At 46.2% G+C, this 25,119-nt stretch overlaps 1 protein-coding gene across 1 annotated transcript; it reads right to left on the bottom strand.

The window, feature by feature from the left end:
* Positions 1-1,400: 1,400 nt before the first annotated feature.
* On the bottom strand, positions 1,401-24,095 carry EXOG (exo/endonuclease G). Its single transcript, XM_077268672.1, has 6 exons — positions 23,905-24,095; positions 15,490-15,639; positions 9,948-10,087; positions 9,430-9,506; positions 7,184-7,298; positions 1,401-2,867 (listed from the first exon to the last, which is right to left on the bottom strand). The coding sequence occupies exons 1-6, from the start codon at positions 24,038-24,040 to the stop codon at positions 2,409-2,411; spliced, it is 1,077 nt and encodes a 358-aa protein (XP_077124787.1). The 5' UTR covers positions 24,041-24,095; the 3' UTR covers positions 1,401-2,408.
* Between the last annotated feature and the right edge of the window lie 1,024 nt (positions 24,096-25,119).

Raw genomic sequence — 25,119 nt, 5'->3', positions numbered from 1 at the left:
AACTAAAAGAACATATAATATACCACACAGTTTTTTTTCACGAAAATTCCTCAGTGTTGAAATGGGTAGCAGAATACACTTTTCTGCACGGAAAAAAAAACAAAAAAGTGTGCTGCTACAGTGGGGAAAATAAGTATTTGATACACGGCCGATTTTGCACGTTTTCCCACCTACGAAGAATGGAGAGGTCTGTAATTTTTATCGTAGGTACACTTCAACTGTGAGAGACAGACTCTAAAAATAAAAAAACAGAAAATCACACTGTATGATTTTTACATAATTAATTTGCATTTTATTGCGTGAAATAAATATTTGATGACCTACCAACAAGAAAGAATTCTGTCTCTCACAGACCTGTTAAGTTTTTCATTAAGAAGATGGAAGAAACAAAAAACTGTCAGTCTTCCTCGGTCTGGGGCTCCATGCAGGATCTCTCCTCATGAAGTAAGGGTGTTTCTGAGAAAGTTCTGAGCTGATTCATGACCTACACAGGAGGACCTGGTCAATTACCTGAAGAGAGCTGTCTCAAACATTACCATTAGTAACACTACACAGTCATGGATAAAAATCCTGCGGGGCACACAAGCTCCCCCTGCTCACATCAGCACATGTTGAAGCACATTTGAAGTTCGCAAATGACCATCTGGATGATCCAGAGGAGGCATGGGAAAAGGTCAGGTGGTCAGATGAGACCAAAATAGAAATTTTTGTTATCAACTCCACTCGCTGTGTTTGGAGAATGAAGTAGGATGAATACAACCCCAAGAACACCGTCACAACTGTGAATCATGGTGGGAGAAACATCATATTTCGGGGTGCTTTTCTCCGAAGGAGACAGGACGACTGCACTGTATTGAAGGAAGGATGGATGGGGTCATGTATTTTGAGATTTGGCCAACAAAATCCTTCGCTCAGTAAAAGCATTGAAGATGGATCGTGACTGGGTCTTCCGGCATGACAATGACCTGAAACACACAGCCAGGGCCACTAAGGAGTGGCTCCATAAGAAGCATTTCAAGGTCCTGGAGTGGTCTAGCCAGTCTACAGACCTGAACCCAATAGAAAATCTTTGGAGGGAGCTGAAACTCAATGTTGTTTAGCTACTGTCCCAAAACCTGAAAGATCTGGAGAAGATCTGTATGGAGGAGTGGGCCAAAATCCTTGTTGCAGTGTGTGCAAATTTGGCCAAGAATTACAGGAAACGTCTGACCTTTGTAAATGCAAACAAAGGTTTCTGTACCAAATATTAAGTTCTATTTTTCTATTATATTAAATACTTATTTCATGCCATAAAATCCAAACCGATTATGTAAAAATCATACAATGTGATTTCTGAATTATTTTTTTTTTTAGATTCTGTCTCTTACAGTTGAAGTGTACCTATGATAAAAATTACAGACCTATCCATTGTTTGTAGATGGGAAAACTTGCTAAATCGGCAGTGTATCAAATACTTATATTCCCCACAGTATATACTGGCCCAAAGTACACCAAATTACGCTCTGGTTGGTCTCCATTACATGAAGAGGTTCCTATGGATAAGTCGTAAGAATGTAGGCAGACATATTTGGAGGTATGTGCCAAATGCAAGAATAATGTATAATGAACATGGTGTAAACCTAACATCAAAGGGAATCCGTTACCAAGTTTTTGTTACCTCATCTGAGAGCAGCAAAATGTAGGAAAAGACATCGATTCCAGTGATATATCACTTAGTTTACTGTGGCAAATGTGACACAATCAAGAGTTCTTAGATGCAGTATGCAGCAGAGCTGAAAAGCTGCCCCGGCCCACATCACAGCTATGTATACTGTATATAGACAGTGAGCTGCTTATCACAGGACTTGGTGTGACCTGCTGCTGCAGTCTGTGCAGTGATAAAGTCCTGATGATAAAAACCTTCATTATAAGTAAACAGCAGCACACAGCCTGATAAGTGACACATCGCTGAATTAGCCATTTTAACACCTACCTCATACTGTCTTCAGATTACATAGCAAAATCCTGATAATTTAAATATAGATGTATTTCCACCCTTTGGCAATAAAAAAAAATAATCTAATAATCCCTGATGAGTTGGTAATAATGGCCTGGTATCAATAGTTGTGGCCTCACAAAGCGAACACTCAGCCGGCAGCAAGATTTCTCCCCCTTCATGAGTCCAGAAGCGAGTCATGAAAGCCTTCTTGGTCCAGCTCACGGACCGACCCACTGAATAATGACAAATGTAACATGTTTTGTATGCTTTATTCCCCTCTTTTTTTTTTTTTTTTTTTAAGTACTTTACAAAAGTCCTAATTTAAACGGATTTGCCCTTATTTAAGGTCACTTTTACAGATTCCTGAGCAAAGAAACATAGAACTTGGTTCCATTTGATTATGGGCCCTGTAACATGCCGCTAAGGCATGTCACCCTTTCCTTCCTTCTCGTACAGCTATGGTCTCACTGGACTCCAGTTCATTCTTCTTCTGTTCATAAAGTTCTAACAGATACTGGTCCGGCTTTATGTTGGCCTCACGCAATTCTAACATAATCTTCTCCACTTTCTGGAGGCTTCTTGCATTCTTCATGCTCCGTCCTGCAATGTAGAGTTTGAACTCTTCTAGCTCAATAAGCTTACAGGTGTCCTCCTCACAAATGTTCTTCACTTCTTTCGATTTGTCCACTTGAGGGAAGAACACAAGACCAGACCATTTCTCAAGTGTCTCAAGAGGGACCTGAAATTCTGGCAACTGATGCTGAAAGCTGATGGGGACGTTGGGAACAATAAAAGCTCCTTCAGCTAGAGTTTCATCAGAGGGCTTCCTCCTGGCGAGGATCACCTTGTACAGATGTGTGGGCACGGCTACATCATCACTGCCAATAACCTGAAATAAAGAACGAGCAAGAACATCTTCATTACTCCAAGAAGATCACAGTGCAACACCACAAATTGCAGTAGGCCTCTGTGCACCTACCTTGAGACTTCCATGCCACCCCTCACACATCCCACCCATCTTCACTTTTACAGTTTAAACTTTAGGGGCTTGTAAGATTTAAAAAACGAATATTAACATGCCATCAAATAGCAAAGAGCAGCTGTGGTGTACATCTCTATTCCTGGGGAACCAACTTGCCCCCAATACTTAAAATCTTTAGCCCACTTATTTCATTGTGACTTGTTTATCTGGCAATTGGGTCCCAGGAAGGGGGGGGGACTGCATTAATGTAATAAATATAAAATCAGCAAACCTTTTTAGATTAGATTGTTTTCCCCTAAAAAAATATGTTAAAGTGCCATCAACTAGGTGTATTCATTCTTACTAACCTAGTCGTCAACCGCCTAATGTCAGGTCTGTGGCAACAGAAAGGGAACCGGTCACCAGTTGTCCTATAACAGCTAAAACTATGATCTTATTCAGTGCCTGTGCTGCATTCCATAAATGCTTATACAGGGTGGAGCGCGGTAATTTGCTTTTTTGCACTGCATGCTGTGGCGGCACTGTCGGTCGAAGAGAGGGGAGAGTGGGTGTGGCTTACAGTGGCTGATGGGAGATTTGTATTCCTCTGCCTTTCAGTTGCCATCATGCAGTGGACACGTGAGGAGAGGTCATTTTGTGTTGAAGCGTATTTTTCAAATGCCCACTCGATCATTGCAGTGCAGCGTGCTTTTCGTTTACAATTCGCTGTTCCTCCACGCGGACGTGTTCCTGGACGGCAATCAATTGTAAATTGGGTGAATGCATTCAGAACAGCAGGGAATGTGTCATGTGTACGAAGGGGACCTGAGAGAAGGATTACAACACCACAAAACATCGAGAGAGTTAGAGCAGCAGTACTGCAATCTCCGAAACGCTCTGCTCGGAAGCAATCATTTGCTCTTGGCATTTCAAGACGTTCTCTCCACCGGATTCTTCATGATGAACTGAATTTTCACCCGTATAAAATGTGCGTGGTCCAACAATTGTCAGCACGGGACTATTTGACACGGCGGACCTCTTGTGAAGACATGTTAGCAACGATACCCCGTGACGCAATTGTGTTTTTTTCTGATGAGGCACATTTTCACCTCAGTGGGTATGTAAACAAACAAAATATGCGTTACTGGAGTGAAACAAACCCCAGAGAAGTTCACGAGAGACCTCTGCATTCGGACCGCGTCACTGTGTGGTGCGCCATATCACGAGTAGGCATCATTGGTCTTTACTTTTTTCAGGATAACGGTCGTGCCATAACTGTGAACTCCGAACGGTACTTGTCTATGATACAGGATTATTTTCAGCCGGCTCTTGAGGCAATGGAACTAGAGGATACATGGTTCCAACAGGATGGTGCCACTGCACACACAGCGAGGGTTACCATGAATTGTTTGAGGCAAATGTTTCCTGGACGGCTTATCTCTTTGAGGGGAGATGTGAACTGGCCAGCACGCTCACCAGATTTAGCCCCATGCGATTTTTTCCTTTGGGGTTACCTGAAGTCTAAGGTGTATATCAACCGTCCCAACACCTTGGAAGACCTAAGGAACAATATTGAAGCTGAAATTGGCAGAATACCAGTGGACATGCTTGTTAGAGTTCATGAAAACTTCAGAAAACGTATGCAGCAGTGTGTGGATAGCGAAGGTCGACATTTGCCAGATACACTATTTAAAACCATGTAATTTAAAAATTCCATTACTGTTCAGTATAATTAAAATATAAAATAAATTTTTCTAATGATCATAATTTTTTTATTTCATTCCCAAATCAGCAAATTACCGCGCTCCACCCTGTATAACCCCTTGTATACTCCAAAAAACCTTTAACCCCTTAGTGACGGAGCCAAATTTTTTAAATCTGACCAGTGTCACTTTGTGGTAATAACGCTGGAACGCTTCAAAAAATCCCAGTGATTTTGAAATTTTTTTTTCGTGACACATTATACTTTATGATAGTGGTAAGTTTAAAAAAACAAAACACAAAACATATCAGAAATTTGAGAAAAATGTTAAAAAATTAGCAATTTTTAAACTTTGAATGATCATCTCTTTAATCCAGATAGTCATACCATAGAAACACATTCATAAATAACATTTCCCTCATCTCTACTTTACATCAGCACCATTTGTAAAACGTTATTTTATTTTATTAGCGTTTTAGGAGGTTTAAAAATGTAGCAGTCATTTTTCATTTTTTTTCAACGAAATTTCCAAAATTTATTTTTTTAGGCACCTATCCATGTTTGAAGTGCATTTGGGGGGTCCTATATATTGGAAAAACCCCAAAAGTGATACTATTTTAAAAACAGCACCCCCTGTCAAATTGAAAACTGCTGTCAGGTATTAACCCTTCAGGTGATTTTCTGGAATTAATGCAAAGTGGCATGACAGAAATGAAAATTTTTACCACCTAAATGCCGCTAACTTATGAACAGGTTACAACAGCCGTCAGACTTTAAGGCCGCTATTTGGTCGTGAATTGCCATCGCAAACATCAGGACCATACAATCTTGATCTGAGGGCACCAACTGGGATAAAGAGGAAACCCCCCACACTCTGTTAACCATTTATATGATGTAGTCACTATTGACAGCAGCAACTAAGGGGTTAAACAGATTTGGACGGTGCAAACACTGATCGTGGCTATTGCAGCAAGTTGTCAGCTATAGTGTACAGCCGACAGCTGCTGGATTGTCACCTGTTGGGGGATGCTATTCTCTTATATCTCAGGTCAGTTAAAAGACGTATTGGCTGTCATTAAGGGGTTAAATTCTCCCGCGTTGTATGGAAATCGGGTTGGGCCAGTCTGATGGCTGTGGTTTTGGGCACCTCAATTCCTTCCCCCCCCGGGCGGTTGCTCGCCGCCTTCCTCCTTTAATTGACACGGATGACACCTCGCATCAAGATTTCGTCCGGCAATGTGGATGCATCGAGCAGTCATCCACGTCAATTAAAGGGAACCTGTCACCCCCAAAATCGATGATGAGGTAAGCTCACCGTCATCAGGGGCTTATCTACAGCATTCTGTAATACTGCAGATAAGCCCCCGATGTAACCTGAAAGAGGAGAAAAAGAGGTTAGATTATACTCACCCAGGGACGGACCCGCTGCGGTCCGGTCCGATGGGCGTCTCAGGTCCGCTCCGGCGCCTCCTATCTTCATTCCATGACGTCCTCTTCTGGTCTTCACGCCGCAGCTCCGGCGCAGGCGTACTTTGTCTGCCCTGTTGAGGGCAGAGCAAAGTACTGTAGTGCGCAGGCGCCGGGCCTCTCTGACCTTTCCGGCGCCTGCGCACTGCAGTACTTTGCTCTGCCCTCAACAGGGCAGACAAAGTATGCCTGCGCCGGAGCTGCGGCGTGAAGACCAGAAGAGGACGTCATGGAATGAAGATAGGAGGCGCCGGAGCGGACCTGAGACACCCATCGGAGCAGGACCGCCCCTGGGTGAGTATAATCTAACGTCTTTTTCTCCTTTCAGGTAACATCGGCGGCTTATCTACAGCATTACAGAATGCTGTAGATAAGCCCCTGATGACTGGGAGCTTACCTCACCATCGATTTTGGGGGTAACAGGTTCCCTTTAAAGAAGAACGACGAGCAGCAGCCGGGGAAAGAGATGGAGAGGCCCAAAACCAGGTCCATCAGACCGGACCGACACGATTTCCGTACAGCGTGGGAGAACTTATGTTGTTGAGGGTTATACATATTAAGGGGACACTTCTACTAAAATGGGTAGTCCAAAGTGGAAAAGGGAGAAAGTTCTTATATATTTAGGAATAAAAGTCATCTATTAAATAAATCACAAATGAGAAAATGGCAAAGAATATTTGCTCAGAATCACCCGTGATGCCAATGATGCCATGGAGGTGCTGAAAATATGCCATTCGCTGCCCCACAAAGCCTTTTAATTGCATATTATGCCCATAGCTCCTCATTGAAATTCTGAATTTATCAAATTATAATCACCCCCTGCTTACTGAGCAAATAGGTAGCTCTTAATGAGAATGTGCGGTGTCTTTCGCCCTCAACTAAGAAATTAAGTGGATCGGAGGCTGCCGATAAGAGGAACTTCATTTCACGACTGAACGCTTCTCAACACAATCAGGCAGGAGCAGAAAGCAAAGTCCAACCAGACTGAAGGTGCTCATTGTTTTCTGGACCACGGCGGCCGGGCGGACATCTGTGAAGTCACATCATGAACATGTGGTGGTAAACAGTGGCTCACCTGATAACTGACACTTTTCTTGCCATCCTCATTCTGCACGGGTAACGGCAGAGGGCCGCTCACAATCCAGACATCATCGAATCTCTGTGTCAGGTCTCGACAATACATTTCAAACCTGGATAAAGATTTCAAGTGATGAGTGAAATGAGCTGCCATTACTCCATTGTAGGACTGATCTGACTACATGCAATGGCCTGGCTGATGACTATCCCTGGAGAACATGTCCGCCTCAAACTGCCCTCGGTTATGTTATTCTGTGGAGATATTTCTACATATCTGTGTCTGAAGCTCCAGATACGCTTCTCCTAGACTTGTGAATAGGAAACTGACCTAGATATGTAGTAGTCCTGCTGAGAGATGCCACCATACAAATAGGTTACCATCCAGGACAGAGTACAAAATCACGGTGAATAATGACATTTATTCAATGGGGCATTCCCACCTCATGAAGTGATGGCATTTTACTTCATGATCAGTGGAAGTCTGAAATATGGGACCATCACCGATCCTGAAAATGTAGTACTCTACACAGTGATGCCAGAGGGAAACTATAGGTCAGCGGTATACCACCACCTTCCTCAGCGCCTGTGCTGCATTACAGACAGTTGTACATTATGTCCTGACTCCCCCTTATATCTCCAAAAAAAACCTTCTGAAGTGCTCCAGTGAGGAATACAAATTCGGACGATCTGGTGCAAGGTGTCATTGCAGCAGCTCCTGACCCTCCTCTCCCCTGCTAAAAGCCATCCTCCAGCTTTGACTGATGTGGATGACGCGTTCGAAGTCATCCACATAACTGAATGAACTCTTGCGCCTGAGCAGGAACATTGTCGGATCGCGCAGCTGCACTTTGCTCTGCACTACTGCAGGCCAAGCCTAAAACCTAACTGCGCATGTGCCCGCACATGTCTCTCCAGCTCCTGCTTACCGGAACCATTCTGCCTCCTGCTTAACGGAACCATTCTGCCTATATTGTTTTGTTCCCTGCCACAGGGATTAGACTCTTATGGGATTTCCGGCAGCAGGGAACAAAATAATATGGGCAAAATGGTTCCGGTAAGCAGGAGCCAGAAAGCCATGGGCTGGTGAGTGCACAGTTGGGTTTTAGGATAACCAGTTTGTGGGGCACTTCGACTATATCTGCCAATGCACCCGACCGCTGGGCCAGTTCTGGTCATGCTGGGGTTAACGTGTGTGTGTGTGTGTGTGTGTGTGTGTGTGTGTGTGTGTGTGTGTGTGTGTGTGTGTGTGTGTGTGTGTGTGTGGTGTGCTCCCCTCTCCCAGTATGGGACCCTCCCCAAGTATCCTTTCGAAGGCAATCTTGCCCCCAGGGGACAGAGTGCTTCATGGTAAGTTTATAGGCCCCTTGGGCCGTATGTTTAAAGCTGTGACCGACCCCTGCCAAAAAAGAAAACCAAGTTTTGTTTACTGATGTTAAAAGAAAATTAAGGAGTTTCAACTTGACGGTTGTTGTGTCAGTCATTGCATGGGAGCTTCTGGTGAATGGTTCGGGTCTAGGCGGTCTATGATTTTTTTAAGAAGAAGAAAAAAAAATTGAACAGGCCATAAAAAAAACAAAAAAAAACCAAAAACAAATAGAAGTAAAACAAGTTCTTACACACAGTCCACAATTCACAGAAAGCTGCAAATCACTTTCTCTGAAGGGGAGAGGAGCTTCTTCAGGACCCTGTACAGTACATAGGGCACCAGAAAAATAAAACGTCTCATCCTGGGACAAGTAAAGAGAACATAGTGCCATGCTTTACCATAATGTAGGAAGGTTCTATAAGGCAGCCATGTCTATCAGTGACATTGAAGGCTCAATGTGGGTTCAAGTTGCAGTGGTCCAGGAAGACCACTAAATGTTAAAAGGGTTCTCCATTACTGAACAGCCCCTTGTTAAATGCTAGAGAGCCAAAGATTGTTTTTTTTTTTTTTTTTACAAAAAATGATATTCATATATATTTACACACACTTGTTGGATGGAGATTATTTAACAAAAAATAGCTGGAATTACCCTGAGTCTTTTGACAGATGACATTGTTGTGACAGGAGCGTTGCAGACAGAGTGATCAGCTGCAGCCTTCAGTCAGATGAAACCATTTTGTCTGATGCCACGGTGAAGGCTGGAGCCGATTGTTATGTCACATAACCGCTAGAACACAACCCCTTTAATCTTTGTATCCTGAGGCAGGACTGTATCTGCATTTACAATAAAGTAAATCCCTGTTGACCATGGACCTTACCGATTCCAGAAGCCGGCGTTGTTTTCATAGTTTTGGGGCACAATGTTTGACAGATAAAATGTTTCCGCCATGGCCTCCTGTAGACGTAAAACGGGATTAGTAGAAACGGCAAGGGCCTGTGCACACGCTGCAGATTTGCTGCTTTTTTTTCTGCGCAGATTTGTCATAAAGTGAATGAGAATCCTGAAGTCTCAGCACACGTTACTTATTTGTGACTTGCAGATTTGGTGCAGATTTCACTCATACTAATGAATGGGAAAAAAATCTGCACAAAAAACGCACTAAAAAAATAGGGCAAAAACACGTCAGTTACATGCTGTTTTTCCTGCCAAGAGATACCAAAATGATACAGAAATTTCTGCACCACATAACGTGTGCACATACCCTAAAGTTTTATGACAAGTCATAGTAATGAACTTTATATACTCCATATTTTTATGCAACTACAAAGATAAAAGGAAAAAAAAAAACATTTTTAGAGATTTTCTTTTTCAGATAAGCAGAAAACAGATTCTTACTGTAGAATATTTACTGTCCCCCGCTGGCGCCATGTGACCCCGGGACCACCCGCTACGTAAATAGTCTTCATTGCTGGCACTAAATAATTGTGGAATGTTTGGATCCGGTTTAAATCGGCAGTGTTTCCGGTCAGCAATGCCTAAGGAAAGGATAAAAAAACACATGTCCTAAACCTAGACATACAAAATAAAGCACAGCACACCCTGAATTAGGGGGCATCTATATTTATACTGAGCCTTCCTGCTGTTTACAGTCCCAAGACAAAGAGGGGCCCTTTAAATCTATCCATTGGCAGCTGTATATGACCATTAGGGCTCGCTCCCACTTGCGATCCAATCGAAGAAATGCAATCCAATGAATGCAATTAAAAAAATTAAAAAAAATCGGATTGCATTCATACTAAATGTAATCCTATGCTTCATTATCAATGGCATTTTTTTATCCAGTGCCGATCGGATCGCGATGGAACAGGAAAAAAAAAAATGGCAGCCTGCTGCGATTGCATGGCAAATTCAGATTGCACGCACTTGGGTGACATCCGAGTGCAGTGCGATTCCTGTCGATGTCGGCAGCAGAGGAGATGGAGAAACTACTTTCTCTGTCTCCTACGCAGTTGTGCTCCGATTTCTACGTGCGAGAGGATCGGAGTACGCTCGCACCACAGCAGGAGCCGAGGATCATTAGCATATAGCATCCGATGTGCTCGCATCCAACATTCACGGTCCGAGTACGGACCACCATGCCAGGACCGGCAGCATGTCTCCTGACCCAAACTCAAAAGCCTCATATGTCTAGGAAACTGTTGAGTTCGGCCATTAGACCCACGGCCGGTCTGGCCTTAGATCTCGTACAGCCAGATATTTTGTGTCTAATCTGCATGTTAGGTCTTATTCCATCTCTCTGCTGATATCTATCAATACCTCCCAAGTTTGTAGATCCAGCTTCCTTCTGCTCCCCCTGCCCTTTCCCGACATGGAGGGACAGATACTGCTGACGGACTTTTTGAAGATTGAGGAGAACAGTTTGGAGAATCTATACATAGGGACTAGTATTGAGCATTCCGATACCGAGATCCGATACTTTTGTGGTATCGGGTATCGGTATCGAAACAACATTAATGTAAAAATGTGTAAAAGAGAGAATTAAAATAAAAAATATTGCTATACTCACCTCTCCGACGCAGCCTGCACCTTACCGAGGGAAGCGGCAGCGTTCTTTGTTTAAAATTCGCGCTTTTCTTTCCTTTACGTGAAGTCCCGGCTTGTGATTGGTTGCGTCGCAGTCACATGGGCGACGCAACCAATCACAGCAAGCCGTGACGTAATTTCAGGTCCTTAAGGATTTTAAAATTACGTCCCGGCTTTGTGATTGGTTGTGTCGCAGTCACATGGGCGACGCAACCAATCACAGCAAGCCGTGACGTAATTTCAGGCCCTTAAGGATTTTAAAATTACGTCCCGGCTTTGTGATTGGTTGCGTCGCAGTCACATGGGCGACGCAACCAATCACAAGCCGTGACGTCACGGGAGGCTGGACACGCGCGCATTTTAAAATGCGCGCTTGTCCAGCCTCCCGTGACGTCCCGGCTTGTGATTGGTTGCATCGCGGTCAACCAATCACAAGCCGGGAGGCTGGACACGCGCACATTTTAAAATGCGCGCTTGTCCAGCCTCCCGTGACGTCCCGGCTTGTGATTGGTTGCATCGCGGTCAACCAATCACAAGCCGGGAGGCTGGACACGCGCACATTTTAAAATGCGCGCGTGTCCAGCCTCCCGGCTTGTGATTGGTTGACCGCGACGCAACCAATCACAAGCCGGGACGTCACGGGAGGCTGGACAAGCGCGCATTTTAAAATGCGCGCGTGTCCAGCCTCCCGTGACGTCACGGCTTGTGATTGGTTGCGTCGCCCATGTGACTGCGACGCAACCAATCACAAAGCCGGGACGTAATTTTAAAATCCTTAAGGGCCTGAAATTACGTCACGGCTTGCTGTGATTGGTTGCGTCGCCCATGTGACTGCGACGCAACCAATCACAAAGCCGGGACTTCACGTAAGGAAAGAAAAGCGCGAATTTTAAGCAAACAACGCTGCCGGTTCCCTCGGAGAGGTGAGTACAGCAATATTTTTTATTTTAATTCTTTCTTTTACACATTAATATGGTTCCCAGGGCCTGAAGGAGAGTTTCCTCTCCTTCAGACCCTGGGAACCATCAGGAATACCGTCCGATACTTGAGTCCCATTGACTTGTATTGGTATCGGGTATCGGATTGGATCCGATACTTTGCCGGTATCGGCCGATACTTTCCGATACCGATACTTTCAAGTATCGGACGGTATTGCTCAACACTAATAGGGACTATGACAATAAAAAACAAATATATAGGCCAGGTTCACACCTTGCTGATCATTTCCACTACGTATTTGGTCACAAATCCACAACAAATCCATAATGGATCCACCGACAGATCCGGCATTTCTTGCTCGTGGGTTCCACCCTACTCCATTACTAAGCATTGAATAGGGCGAAATCCACAATGAAAATCTGCACTATAACGAGCACGCTGCAGATTTGATGTCTGCACCATACTTTCATTTTTTTAGCAATGTGTGAATGGGATATTAAAGTCTCCTAAACTGCTGCAGACTAAACCACTAAACCACAAATCTGCAACGTGTGAACTTGGCCTCAGGACAAGCTGCAGCTTTGCTTAATGACGACCTATCACCTGCACTTATGATGTAAGAAAAAAGAGAGCAGCCACAGACCGACGGTTTTACAAATGATAACTTATTAAGAAAGACGTCCAGCAGTGTCCCTAATCACAGGCTAAACAACCGGACTGTCTGGCAAAAAAATCAGGTCCGAACTTCCAGGTTGTGAGATCCCGACATGCAGAGCGGGATCCAACAACCCTCCGCGGCCTCCATCACAGTAAAGTACGAGGCCGTGATCTCAACCAGAGCAGACACATCATTTACTAACCGCTCTAATGATGTCACTGACTGGTAACTGCTACGTACCGGAGGGGGCAGCTCTGGTTTGGATCCAACGTGAGATTTCACGACAACTTCCGAGGTCTCACACTGTGGGATTCTGCATGCCATGCAAGTTAGAACCTGACTTACGCTACAAAGTTGGGTCTTTTAGGTTGGTATTAGGGACACTTTTTTGATATTAGGTTGTTTAAAATTAAAAAAAAAAAAAAAAACTCAGTTGAATGGTGCCCGCTGTTCTCCTAAATAAAAAGGGCAGCCTCAGACTGGTGAACGGTGCTCTGTAATGTAACCGCTCTAGACAAATGTTTAATGTTACAGTTTTCCCAACATTGAAGTCACTAAGTGAAAACCGAGTCAAATCAGAAACAAATAGAATAGGATTGAAAACTTTTTTTTATTGCATGGGAATAAAAAAAAAAAATTCACTACAACAATGTGTCTGATGTAAGTGGTGAATTGCCATAAAAAATACTAAATACATCAAAAATGAGATGAGTAAAAGCACTAAAAATGGATAATTGTGACCCTATAAGTCCTGGCATATTGTTAGACCTCTGGGAACCCCACCATTCCTGAGAACAGAGGGGATTCAGTGCTAAATAAAGGGGGTTGTCCCACTCTCCGTCTTCAGGAGTGCACATCTCCCAGCGAGCAGGAAGTCGGATAATAGTGGAACGCCCGCCAGGGCCGTGGGGTACTCGGTACCGGGTCAGGTTGTTATTAAAGGGGTAGTCACGGTGGCAGCGACCTGGTCCATGGCCCTGGGCGCCCAAGTAAAAGGGATAGTCAGATTTGTAAAGTAATAAAAGTTTGTGACACCACCTGTGGTACTCGGTCAAGGCTGACCGATGCTGCTTAAAAGGGTCCTCTGGGGCGATGGTACTGCAGCAAAGATGGTAACGCTTCCCACAGGTGAAGCTGGGTCCCCAGGGCTCCCGGTGTGTTTGGGCAAGAATGGTGTGGTGCCGGAAATAAACGGAGGACACAGGGTTACAGTTTCTTTACCTGGTTTACTGGTTGTAATAAGCCACAGTACAGGGTACCAGCAACAGGTGTTGGTGTGGCCCGTTCAGCCTGGAGGCAATGGTGGATCCCTCTTCCAGGTGAGCTCTGTAAGCCTTCATTCTAGCGCTTTTTTGTGAGGTCCTTGCCGCCTGTGGCACCCTTACAAGGTCCTCTATCTCCTGTCCTGGGACAGTAACCTGTACGGTGGGAAGTGCGAGCCGTTTTACAGGGTCTCTATCACGACCCGGGCTCTCTGTGTACTGCTGCACCTTCGGGTGTGGGTGCGGACAGACGACTTACAATCTTCTGTCCTTCCGGGTCTGCTGTGGGACCTGAAGTACGACACAGCCTCAGGCTCCCGGTGCCCGGTTCCTGCGCTTCAGCTCAGAGGGTGACCGGTCACAGTTCTCCTCCGAACTCCTTGATTCTCCTTTGCTTCTCCCCTCAGACACTTGCTATCACTGCAACCCGTCTGGTTCTCTTCTATCCTGGAGCCGCAGCACAGATGTGGCTGCACGGCCCCACTCTCTGCTCACACTCCTCTCTCCTCCAAATCCTCTTAACAACTCACTAACTCCTCCTCCAGACCAGAATATATATGTATCTCGGGAAGCTCCCCTGAATCCGGGTTCAGAGCTCCCCCTTCTGGCCTGGATTCAGAATGTCTTGCATGTAGGTGTATTATCTGTTAAAGGGAATCCTCCTTGCCTCCAGGCATGACATCACCCTCCCCGAAGGGAAGGCAACATCACTGTAACAACAGGTTACCTGGGGTGTTACACTAGGAAAGGCAGCAGCATGTTTACACAGGTCACCAGAACTGAGTGTGCAGTATGCTGTTATGTGAGGCAGCTCTTGCTCGCGATCTGGCCAGCGTTTACATCCTGTATAGCCAAGAACTTGTAAACAATTACTAATTAATATTTTGCTTTTGCTTATATAGCGCCATTAATTCCACAGCGCTTTACACACATCATTATCGCTGTCCCCATTGGGGCTCACAATCTACATTCCCTATCAGTATGTCTTTGGAGTGTGGGAGGAAACGGGAGAACCCGGAGGAAACCCACGCAAACATGGGGAAAACATACAGTCTCCTTGCATATGTTGTCCTTGGTGGGATTTGAACCCTGGGTCCCAGCGCTGCAAAGCAACAGTGCTAACCAATGAGCCACCGTGCGGCCCACTGTGCTCCTCACCTAGGAGACCAGCCACCTAATAGACCAGCTTGTGTCTTGGCAGTGATCAGTAAACAACAGCATTAAAATCCCTCAGTTCTTGAGAACAGAAAGGATATTTAAGAAGTAAATTGCAAAGTTGCTTGTTTTGACAAATACAATTTTCACCTATTAAGATGATGACACCTTGCTTTATGTTCTCCTATTGCCCCACAATGCACGGATGACGTGAAGTCAATGCTGTCCTGAATGACCACTGCCACCTCTGCATTCTCAGCCCCAACATTCATAAAATCATGTGCAAACTTAGTGACGAGCCATGAATTTAGGTAATGGAATGAATACCCCTTTCACTCACCAACTATTTTCTCTTTTGTAAGATGCTCAATGACCCAACGTGGGGTCTTCTTTGCTTGATCATAAGATAAAGCATGACCGATATATTGCCTGACCTCCTCTCCACTCTGCGGGAATCCAAACTCCTCCAATGGAGACTTCTGTACTGGTTCTGGGAATAAAAAGGTTAATATTAACATTATATCTGGTTCAGTAGGATCAACCCTCCTAAGCCATCTATATGGTCAGGCAGGTAAAAAAAAAATATGAATAAAATGATACCGTGACATCTTCAAGTCTTATTACCTAGAAATCTACATTTGTCTTAATATATAAATGAGCTGTTAAGATCTATGGGCCAGACATAGATCTCCCTGAGAATCTGCCTCCAGAGACTATTGGAAATGAAAGGAGTATTACCAGTGTGAGACTTGTGGATCAGGAGAGCAGACTGTCAGTCATCACATGTCTCACACCAGTAATGCCACATTTCATTTAAAGAAATTGTGCCTTACTAGCACACCCCCTTCTCATACCCCACACTTCACCCCAATAAGACAAAAAAGCTTATACTCGCCTCCCGTGCCGGCATCATTCCAGTGGTGTCGGCACTTGCGGTCCTGGGGCTCTTGGGCGGTGTGGTGACATGTGACCTCGGCACCCAATCAGGGCTGGCGTCACTGTCTCCGCACTAATTGAGCATAAAGAGGAAGTAAGAGATCAGCCGCAGCCCGGACTTCCTTTACATGCACAATTCGTATGAAGGCGGGGACACTGATGCCAGCGCTGATTGGGCGCCGAGGTCACGTGTCACACCGCACGGGAGTCCCAGGACAGCGAGTGCCGACACCGCGGGAACGACGCCGGCACGAGAGGCGAGTAGAAGGTTTTTGTAATCTCTGCAATCCTTCTGACCCAAATACTATCTGTGAGAACTGCTGGAGGCAGAAATATACTCAAGCTACTTACCAGGTAGCGGTGTTTTTCAGGAGTCCATGACAGCACTAACGAGAGAGAGGGGATCCGCCCTTCAGGGACAGGAAACCTACAGAGATAAAAGGGCGGCACCTCTCTCCCGCATCAGTTGGATTACAGAGCATGAGAGGACCTCCATTGATTAGTAACACATAAATATCTTAACACATTTCACCTTGTGACTAAATTTTGTAGAAAATTAACCTACATTAGAATATACTTATCGTGATGAAACCCATACCAGTAGAAAGGGAGGGAATATAGGAGTGCTGTCATGGACTCCTGAAAAACACCGCTACCTGGTAAGTAGCTTGAGTATTTATTCAGTCGTCATGACAGCACTAACGAGAGAATTACAGAGAAAAGAGTATTAGGGTGGGATTACTGCTTCCAGCACCCTTCTACCAAATGTGAGATCATTGGAGCTACCAAGATCTAATCTATAATGATTCAAGAAAGTAGACGGAGATGACCATGTGGCCGCCTTACATATGTCCTCAATTGACACCTCCGATCTCTCTGCCCAGGAAGATGCCATGGCACGAGTGGAATGAGCCTTTACGCCTTCCGGGACTTCTAGGCCACCTGCTGAATAAGCCAGAGAAATTGCCTCCCTAATCCATCTACTCAAGGTGTTTTTGGACACTCTAAACCCTTTTTTGACTCCCTGATAGGATATAAACAGGGAATTGTCTTTTTTCCAGGGATCTGTTAAAGAAATATATTTAAGAAGGCATCTTTTGACATCTAATGTATGGAGTCTGAGTTCCTTTGGGTTTTTAGGATTAGGACAAAAGGTAGGGAGATTTATCTCCTGGAGTCTGTGGAACCTAGATGCTACTTTTGGGAGATAGAGGGGATCCGTTCTTAATACTACTCTATCTTCTCTAATCTGCATATAAGGAGTTAGTCTAGAGAGGGCCTGCAAATCACTAACTCTCCTAGCAGACGTAAGAGCAATCAAAAGAGCAGTTTTTAAGGACAGGATCTTTATAGACGCAGATTCTAAAGGCTCAAAGGGGGGTTCCGTTAACGCTGAGAGGACTAAGTTTAAGTCCCACGGGGCTAGTTTATTCTTAACGATGGGTCTTGATCTAGCGGCCGCTTTAATAAACCGAGCAATCCAATAATTTTTTGCTAACCCACAGTTATACAGTGCCCCCAAGGCAGAAACTTGGACTCTGAGGGTGCTTGTAGCTAGCCCCATTTCGAGACCTTTCTGCAGGAACTCCAAGATCTTTGGAATACTAGCTTTCTGACTGATAACCGATCCTGAGACTGAAAGGAATTTTCTCCAGATTCTTACATAAATATTTGTAGTGGAGTTTTTTCTGCTTTTTAATAGGGTATTAATAAGTCCCTCAGAAAATCCCTTTTTTCTTAATAATGACCCTTCAAATCCCACGCCGTCAGATGTAAACTGGCCACTCGTGGATGGAAGATCGGACCCTGTGAGAGGAGGTCTGGGAGTTCTGGGAGAATCCATGGTTGAGAAATGGACATTTTTCTCAACCAAGGAAACCACGGCCTCTTGGGCCAGAATGGCGCTATCAGAATCACATGAGCTCTGTCCTCCCGAATCTTTCTGAGGACTATCGGGATCAAGTTCAACGGGGGAAAGGCATAGGCTGTTTCGAAGTGCCAAGGAATCAGGAGAGCGTCCACCGCCACCGGATTGTCTCTGGGATTTAGGGAACAAAACCGACGACATTTTTTGTTTTCTTTGTTGGCGAAGAGGTCTATTTGTGGGTATCCCCAACGATGGGTGATCTGATCGAAGATGGTCTGATTGAGCACCCACTCTCCTTGCCCGAGCTTTCTGCGACTTAGAAAGTCGGCTACAACGTTGTGCTTCCCCTTTATGTGCAGTGATGTTAGTGACCGTAGATGATTCTCGGCTATCTGTAAGATACGACCCGATACCTCCATTAAGGACCTGGATCGGGTTCCCCCTTGGTGGTTAACGTAAGCTACCGTTACCTGATTGTCTGAGAATATTCTGACGTGATGGTCCTGTAAGGATATAAGGAAATATCTCAGAGCTCGTTCTACGGCCAACAACTCTTTGAGGTTAGATGACAAACTCTGTTCGGAGGGTGACCAAACCCCCTGGACCCACATCTCGCCCATATGTGCCCCCCATCCCGTGGGGCTAGCGTCTGTGGTTAATACTCGTGATATGTGGTTTATCCAGGGTACCCCCTTACGAAGGTTTGGAGCGTGTAACCACCAACGTAAGGACTGAATAGTGGCAATTGACAAGGAAAGAAAACTGTCCAAGTGACCTTCTAACCGACGAGTGTTGTACAGAACCTCCCACTGTAGGACCCTGGTGTGGTACTGGGCCCATCGTACTGCCGGGATGCACGACGTGAGTGAGCCTAACAGTGACATTGCTCCCCTCAATGTTATAACTGGATTAGCAATCACTCCAAGAATCTGTCGTTGGATCTTTTCCAACTTAACGTCAGGTAGACGGCATTCTTGTAACCTTGAGTCCAATATGAGACCCAAGAATTCTTGAATCTCTAGAGGCTGCAACCGTGACTTTTTAAAATTGATTATCCACCCCAACCTTTGCAAGGCTGCGATTACTTTGTGTAGTTGGGACGTGCAGTGTGATTCGGAGTTTCCTATTATTAATAGGTCATCGAGATATGGAACTATGAGAATATCCTGCTCATGAAGATGCGCCATAACCTCCACCATTATTTTAGTGAATACCCGAGGGGCCACCGCAACACCAAAGGGGAGTGCCCTGTATTGGAAGTGTCTTATTGATTCTCCTAAGAGGACTGCAACTCTTAGATAACACTGGTGGTCTACGTGTATGGGGACGTGATAATACGCGTCTTTCAGATCCAAGACGACCATAAAGCACCCGCCAAACAATAACTTTATTGCAGACTTGACCGACTCCATTTTAAATGACGGGATCCACAAAAATCTATTTAGGCCTTTCCGGTTTATAATTGTGCGAAAAGTGTTATCTGGCTTTTTAATCAAGAAGAGGGGAGAATAGAATCCTTTACCCCTCTGTGTTTCAGGAACCTCCACCAAAACGCCTTTCTGTTGGAGTTCCTGGACCTCAGTCTCTAACGCCAGCTGTTCTGTGGAGGAAGAACGCAATGGTGTTACCAGAAACTTGTCGTCAGGAGTGAAACGAAAGTCAAACTTTAAACCAGACTCCACAATGTTCAAGACCCACGGCTATTGGATATAGTACGCCATGCCGGATAGAAGGCTAGAAGCCTGCCTCCTACCCGGTCCGCCAGTCATTGTGGCTTCCTGTTGTCTCTAAAGGAGCTAAACATGTAGCCTCTACCTTTCTTTTTGTTGGCATCATATCTGGATCTTTCTCTATTTGGTCTTGTTCGATCAAACCATCTCCTATTAGTGCCTCTTCTGTAAGTAGGCCTACCCAGGTAGGGAAACCGTTTCTTACTGTCTCCCGCTTTCTCTAATAATTCGTCCAGAACCGGACCGAATAAGTGTTCTCCCACGCACGGGATGTTGCACAATTTAGATCTGGCCTGCATGTCTCCTTGCCAACATTTCAGCCAGATTGCTCTACGGGCTGAATTAGAGAGCGCGGCCGACCTAGCCGCCAATTTAACTGAGTCCGCTGAAGCGTCAGCAAGGTAAGCCGCAGCCCCCTGAATCATAGAGAGGGAGGATAATATTTCATCTCTCGGGGTTTTGTCCTTCAGCTGACCCTCCAGGCTATCCAGCCACACCATCATGGAGCGTGCCGTGCAGGTGGCAGCGATTGATGGTCTGAGAGCCCCTGCTGAAGTTTCCCAGGCTCCTTTGAGAAACACATCTGCCCTCCTGTCCAGTGGATCCTTTAAAGTCCCCAGATCTTCAAACGGTAGAGAGGACTTTTTAGAAGCCTTGGCTACAGCCGCATCAAGCTTCGGGGCTTTATCCCACGTGGCCGAAGCAGATTCCTCGAACGGATACTTCCGTTTGAAGGATGGAGGAAGAGAACCTTTTCTTTCCGGTTTTTTCCATTCTCTGGAAATTAGGGCGCTGACTTTCTCCACCACCGGAAAGCATCGGCGGGATTTACGGTCCAGACCTCTGAACATGACATCCTGCATGGATTTCTCTGGCGGCGTCTGCTCAATACCAATTGTATTATTTACCGCTTTAACGAGGCGGTCTATGCGGTCAAAAGAAAAACAGGAATGTTCATATTCAGAACCCGAGGAGGACACTGATGAGAGAGAGGCTTCTGACTTCAGATCTCCTAAGTCACTTTCGTGTGAACTTGGGGAACCAGAGTCTATTATTTTAGACCCCCTATTATGAGATTGAGATCTAGTAGAGCTCCTAATCTCTTGTCTCACCATCTGTCTCAGACTAGAAGCGAAATCTGGTGTTTCTTCCGCTATTAGACGTTGGATACACGGACCACATAGTCTTTTAACGTATTCGTCAGGTAGAGGAATACCACATTCTGCACATTCCTTGTGCTTGGATTTAGAGGACCGCTTTCTTCCCTGATGTAAAAAAAGGGAATAAGGAGGGACACCAATCACTAAGTGAACTTTCACGATGATCACTTACCCCTACAGTGTCCGAGTGGTACCGAAGATTGCGGGGGGACCCTCTCCACCGAAGCAATATCCATCCGGCTCGAGGACTTTCCGGCTTTAGCAGATTGATCAGCTTTACCTCCAGGACGACTACTGCCACTAGAACGTCGCTGGGTGTTTGCTGCATGGGGCTTCTCCAGGGGTTGCTGCTGCTCAGAAGGCAACTGCTCCTGCTCCTGAGACTCCATTGTAACAATGGATACGAAGCATGAGGCAGCCATCGATGAATCTTTAAGTAGCCGGCCCCCTAAAGGTACCTCCCCCTGATGGGGGACAGCAGGCCAATCCCGGTGAACTGCCTGGTGCCAGCCAGTGTGTGGGAGGCCCCTCCTTTCCCCTCCAATGGTACTCACAACTTTAGTCCGGAAGTACCGCCGCCAGTTCGCACCGAAAAACGCCCCCACGCCGATTTTCCAGGGAAGAACGCTGGGCGCCGCCATGTTTTCCTTCCATAGACGCACTGCGCATGCGCCGAGCGTCATTGCTTCTTGCCGGACTAAGTACCGCCCCCTTATGCGCGTCACCTCCGGTGCGCTGCTTCCGGGACGCTGAGCGCAGCGCCCGTGCTGCTTAGAATGCCGGTGTAGAGGGGAAGCTCTAGCCCCGACGCCGGCACCCAGGAAACCGCCGCTGTGATGCACCGCTTAATACGCCCGTGCAGAGGGGACGCTCCAGCGCACAGTGCCGGCCCCAAAAGTACCGCCGCTGCGATGTGTGCCACCAGATGGGTATCGGAGGGCCTCCCACACAATACTTACCTGCACCTGGCGATGGGACACCACTCGAGCCAGCACTCCCCCTGAAGGCTGCTCCTGCCGTGCTGTTGCCTACCCCCACAGCCCTCTGTGGTGTGGCACTTCCAGCGTCACAATCAACACCGGGGAAGGGGCCATCCCGCCTCCAGAATCGGTGAGTCGGACCTGGGTCCCAATTTCTTCGCCTTTCTTAAAAAGGCCTCTGCAGGGTCCCCTGTCAGGGACAGGAAACCAACTGATGCGGGAGAGAGGTGCCGCCCTTTTATCTCTGTAGGTTTCCTGTCCCTGAAGGGCGGATCCCCTCTCTCTCGTTAGTGCTGTCATGACGACTGAATAAATAAAATGCAACAAACAATGGTGCAAATTGCTGTTTTACAATACAACTCATCCTGTAAAAACACTAACAAACATCAGAGCTACAGAGACAAAAAAAGATAAAAACTGTATAAAAAAGGCCAAAAATCTCATGTGCAGATCTCTTCTAACATTGCACATAAGGAGACAGCGGTCAATGACATGCAGCAGTGCTAGGAGAAGCCACCTGGGGGCGGTGTCGGACCAGTCAGGTCTCCGGCTGTGGTCCCCGCCGGACCTTTATCATTTCAGAGAGTACACCTGACCCGGCTGTGGTCCCCGCCGGACCTTTATCATTTCAGAGAGTACACCTGACCCGGCTGTGATCCCAGTCGGACCTTTATAGTTTCAGAGAGTACACCTGACCCGGCTGTGGTCCCCGCCAAACCTTTATCATTTCGGCGAGTACACATGACCCGGCTGTGGTCCCTGCCGGACCTTTATAATTTCAGAGAGTACACATGACCCAGCTGTGGTCCCCGCCGGACCTTTATCATTTCAGAGAGTACATCTGACCCAGCTGTGGTCCCTGCCGGGCCTTTATCATTTCAGAGAGTACACATGACCCAGCTGTGGTCCCTGCCGGACCTTTATCATTTCAGAGAGTACACATGACCCTGCTGTGGTCCCCGCTGGACCTTTATCGTTTCAGAGAGTACACGACTCGGCTGTGATCCCGGCCGCCCGGGGGTTGTGCAGCAAAATCAGATGACAAGTGCCCTCTGTTAAAAAAACTAATTTGACCTGTTCCTTATCTGATATAAATGGAGGCAGAGGGACCCCAGAGATTATTATGGGGTCCTGTTACGTGTCAGACTTTAGAACAGATTAAATTCTAAGTAGTTATGAGTGAGCGTGCTCGGGTAAGGTGTTATCTGGGCATGCTCGAGTGCTAATAGTGTCTTCGGCGTCCTCGAATACCATGTTCCAGTCCCTGCGGCTGCATGTCTCGTGGCTGATCGACAGCTGTAACACATGTAAGGACTGACTTACAGACAATCCCTGGATGTGTTGCTGCTGTCGATCAGCCACGAGACATGCAGGGACTGGAACATAGTATTCGAGCACGCCGAAGACACTATTAACCCCTTCGAGCATGCCCAGATAACACCTTATCCCAGCACGCAGAAGACACTATTAACACTCGAGCATGCCCAGATAACACCTTATCCCAACACGCAGAAGACACTATTAACCCCTTTGAGCATGCCCAGATAACACCTTACCCGAGCACGCAGAAGACACTATTAACCCCTTTGAGCATGCCCAGATAACACCTTATCCCAGCACGCAGAAGACACTATTAGCACTCGAGCATGCCCAGATAACACCTTATCCCAGCATGCTCACTCATCACTGACTCCAAGCTGTGAATGTTGCGTTTTTTCCTTCTGTTCTAAAACCTGACACATACAAGAGGGTCCTGACAGAAGGGGGCCCTCCAGGAAGGCAGAGGGTGAGAGGGGAGCTCGTACTGACATCACTGGGAAATAGGGAGTAAGGCAAAGACAGTCAGCCTGTATCCTGCCCGGATCAGTCACTCCCACGCGTGAGCGCGGAGCGGAGCGGGGACTTCGCCCGGACACATTGTGTCTGCAGTTTCGGTGTTAACCCTTCGGTGCCTGCTGAGGTCTCCGGATGCCATGAGCAGGGACCCGGATGCAGGCTGGGCCGCAGCACACGTGTCTATGACAGGGCCTCCATCCACAGGGGTAACGGCGCACACCGTCCGCTGGGGGGTGTCTGTCTCACCTGGCTCGGCTCTTTTTCGGTCATATAAATACAGCGCGGCTATGCAGGACGATGTGCTCAGTGCAGCCCCCAGCACGAAACCCCCCAAAAAGCGGCGGTTTACAATCCTGTAGAAAATATGACCTGACATCTTCATCTAGCTGCAGGAAAAGACGAATGAATCGGAGTCGCCACCTGCTGGCCGCAAACAGCACTGCATTCGATTTAGAACCCAAGGCGTGCTGCCAGTGACATCTACTGGCCAGAATTGTTCGTTGCAAGTAAATAAAGAGCATGTAGACGGGCGCCACCTACTGGCTCGGGATTTGATTGCCGCTGCGCTGGTGATCGGACATTAGGGGTCACAGATTTGAGGTGTGATTTGGGTTGATCTCTTAATTCTCCTCTGGGTTTTCACTGTATCATCAATAACTGTTACACTGCAAAGTGTGCAGCGTTTATAGGGGCAGGAGTCAGGCATAGGTGTAAGCAGGACCTGACTAGTGATATTTATTATCCAGCCCTGGCATTGAAGGAGCACAGGCCACTTGTGTGATGAATGTGTGATATCTCTGTGCACTTGCAGGTTGCACGGCTGTATAACACGCAGTCACAGCTGCTCGTATTCCCGCTCACTCCTATTTATTGCTCTTAGTTGCCGCTACTTTACCTACATAGCGGGGTCTCGTAGATAATGATGAGGGCGCTGCGCTCTCCGTGGAGCTGCGGGGTCTTCATATAGCTGATGGGCATGGATGTAGATGCCCCCTGAGCTAATATTGATGACCGATTCTACAGATGGCGATCAGTCTCAAGTCCCTGAGCATCACTGTAACCCCTTCAAGACCGTGCAATGTTCTGTTTTTGCGCTTTCGTTTTTTCCTCCCCTTCTCCCCAGAGTCATAACATTTTTATTTTTCTGTCAATACAGCCATATGGGGGTTTGTATTTTGCGGGACCATTGATTTTACCATATAGCATATTGTAAAATTAGAAAAAAAATTCTATGTGCAGTGAAATTGGAAAAATAAGCACAATTCTACAATTATTGGGATTTTTTTTTATTTACCATGTTCACTAAATGCTAAATCTGACCTGTTGTTATGATTCTCCAGGTCATTACGAGTTTGCAGACACCAAACATGTATTGATTCTTTTTTATTTAAGTGGTGAAAAAAAATCCATATTGCAATGTCGCAGAGACCCCAAAAAAAGTTATTTTGGCGTTTTGATTTT

The sequence above is a fragment of the Ranitomeya variabilis genome, chromosome 6 (assembly GCF_051348905.1).
Source record: "Ranitomeya variabilis isolate aRanVar5 chromosome 6, aRanVar5.hap1, whole genome shotgun sequence".
Classification (NCBI taxonomy): domain Eukaryota; kingdom Metazoa; phylum Chordata; class Amphibia; order Anura; family Dendrobatidae; genus Ranitomeya; species Ranitomeya variabilis.
This window is presented reverse-complemented; position numbering and strand designations above follow the sequence as displayed.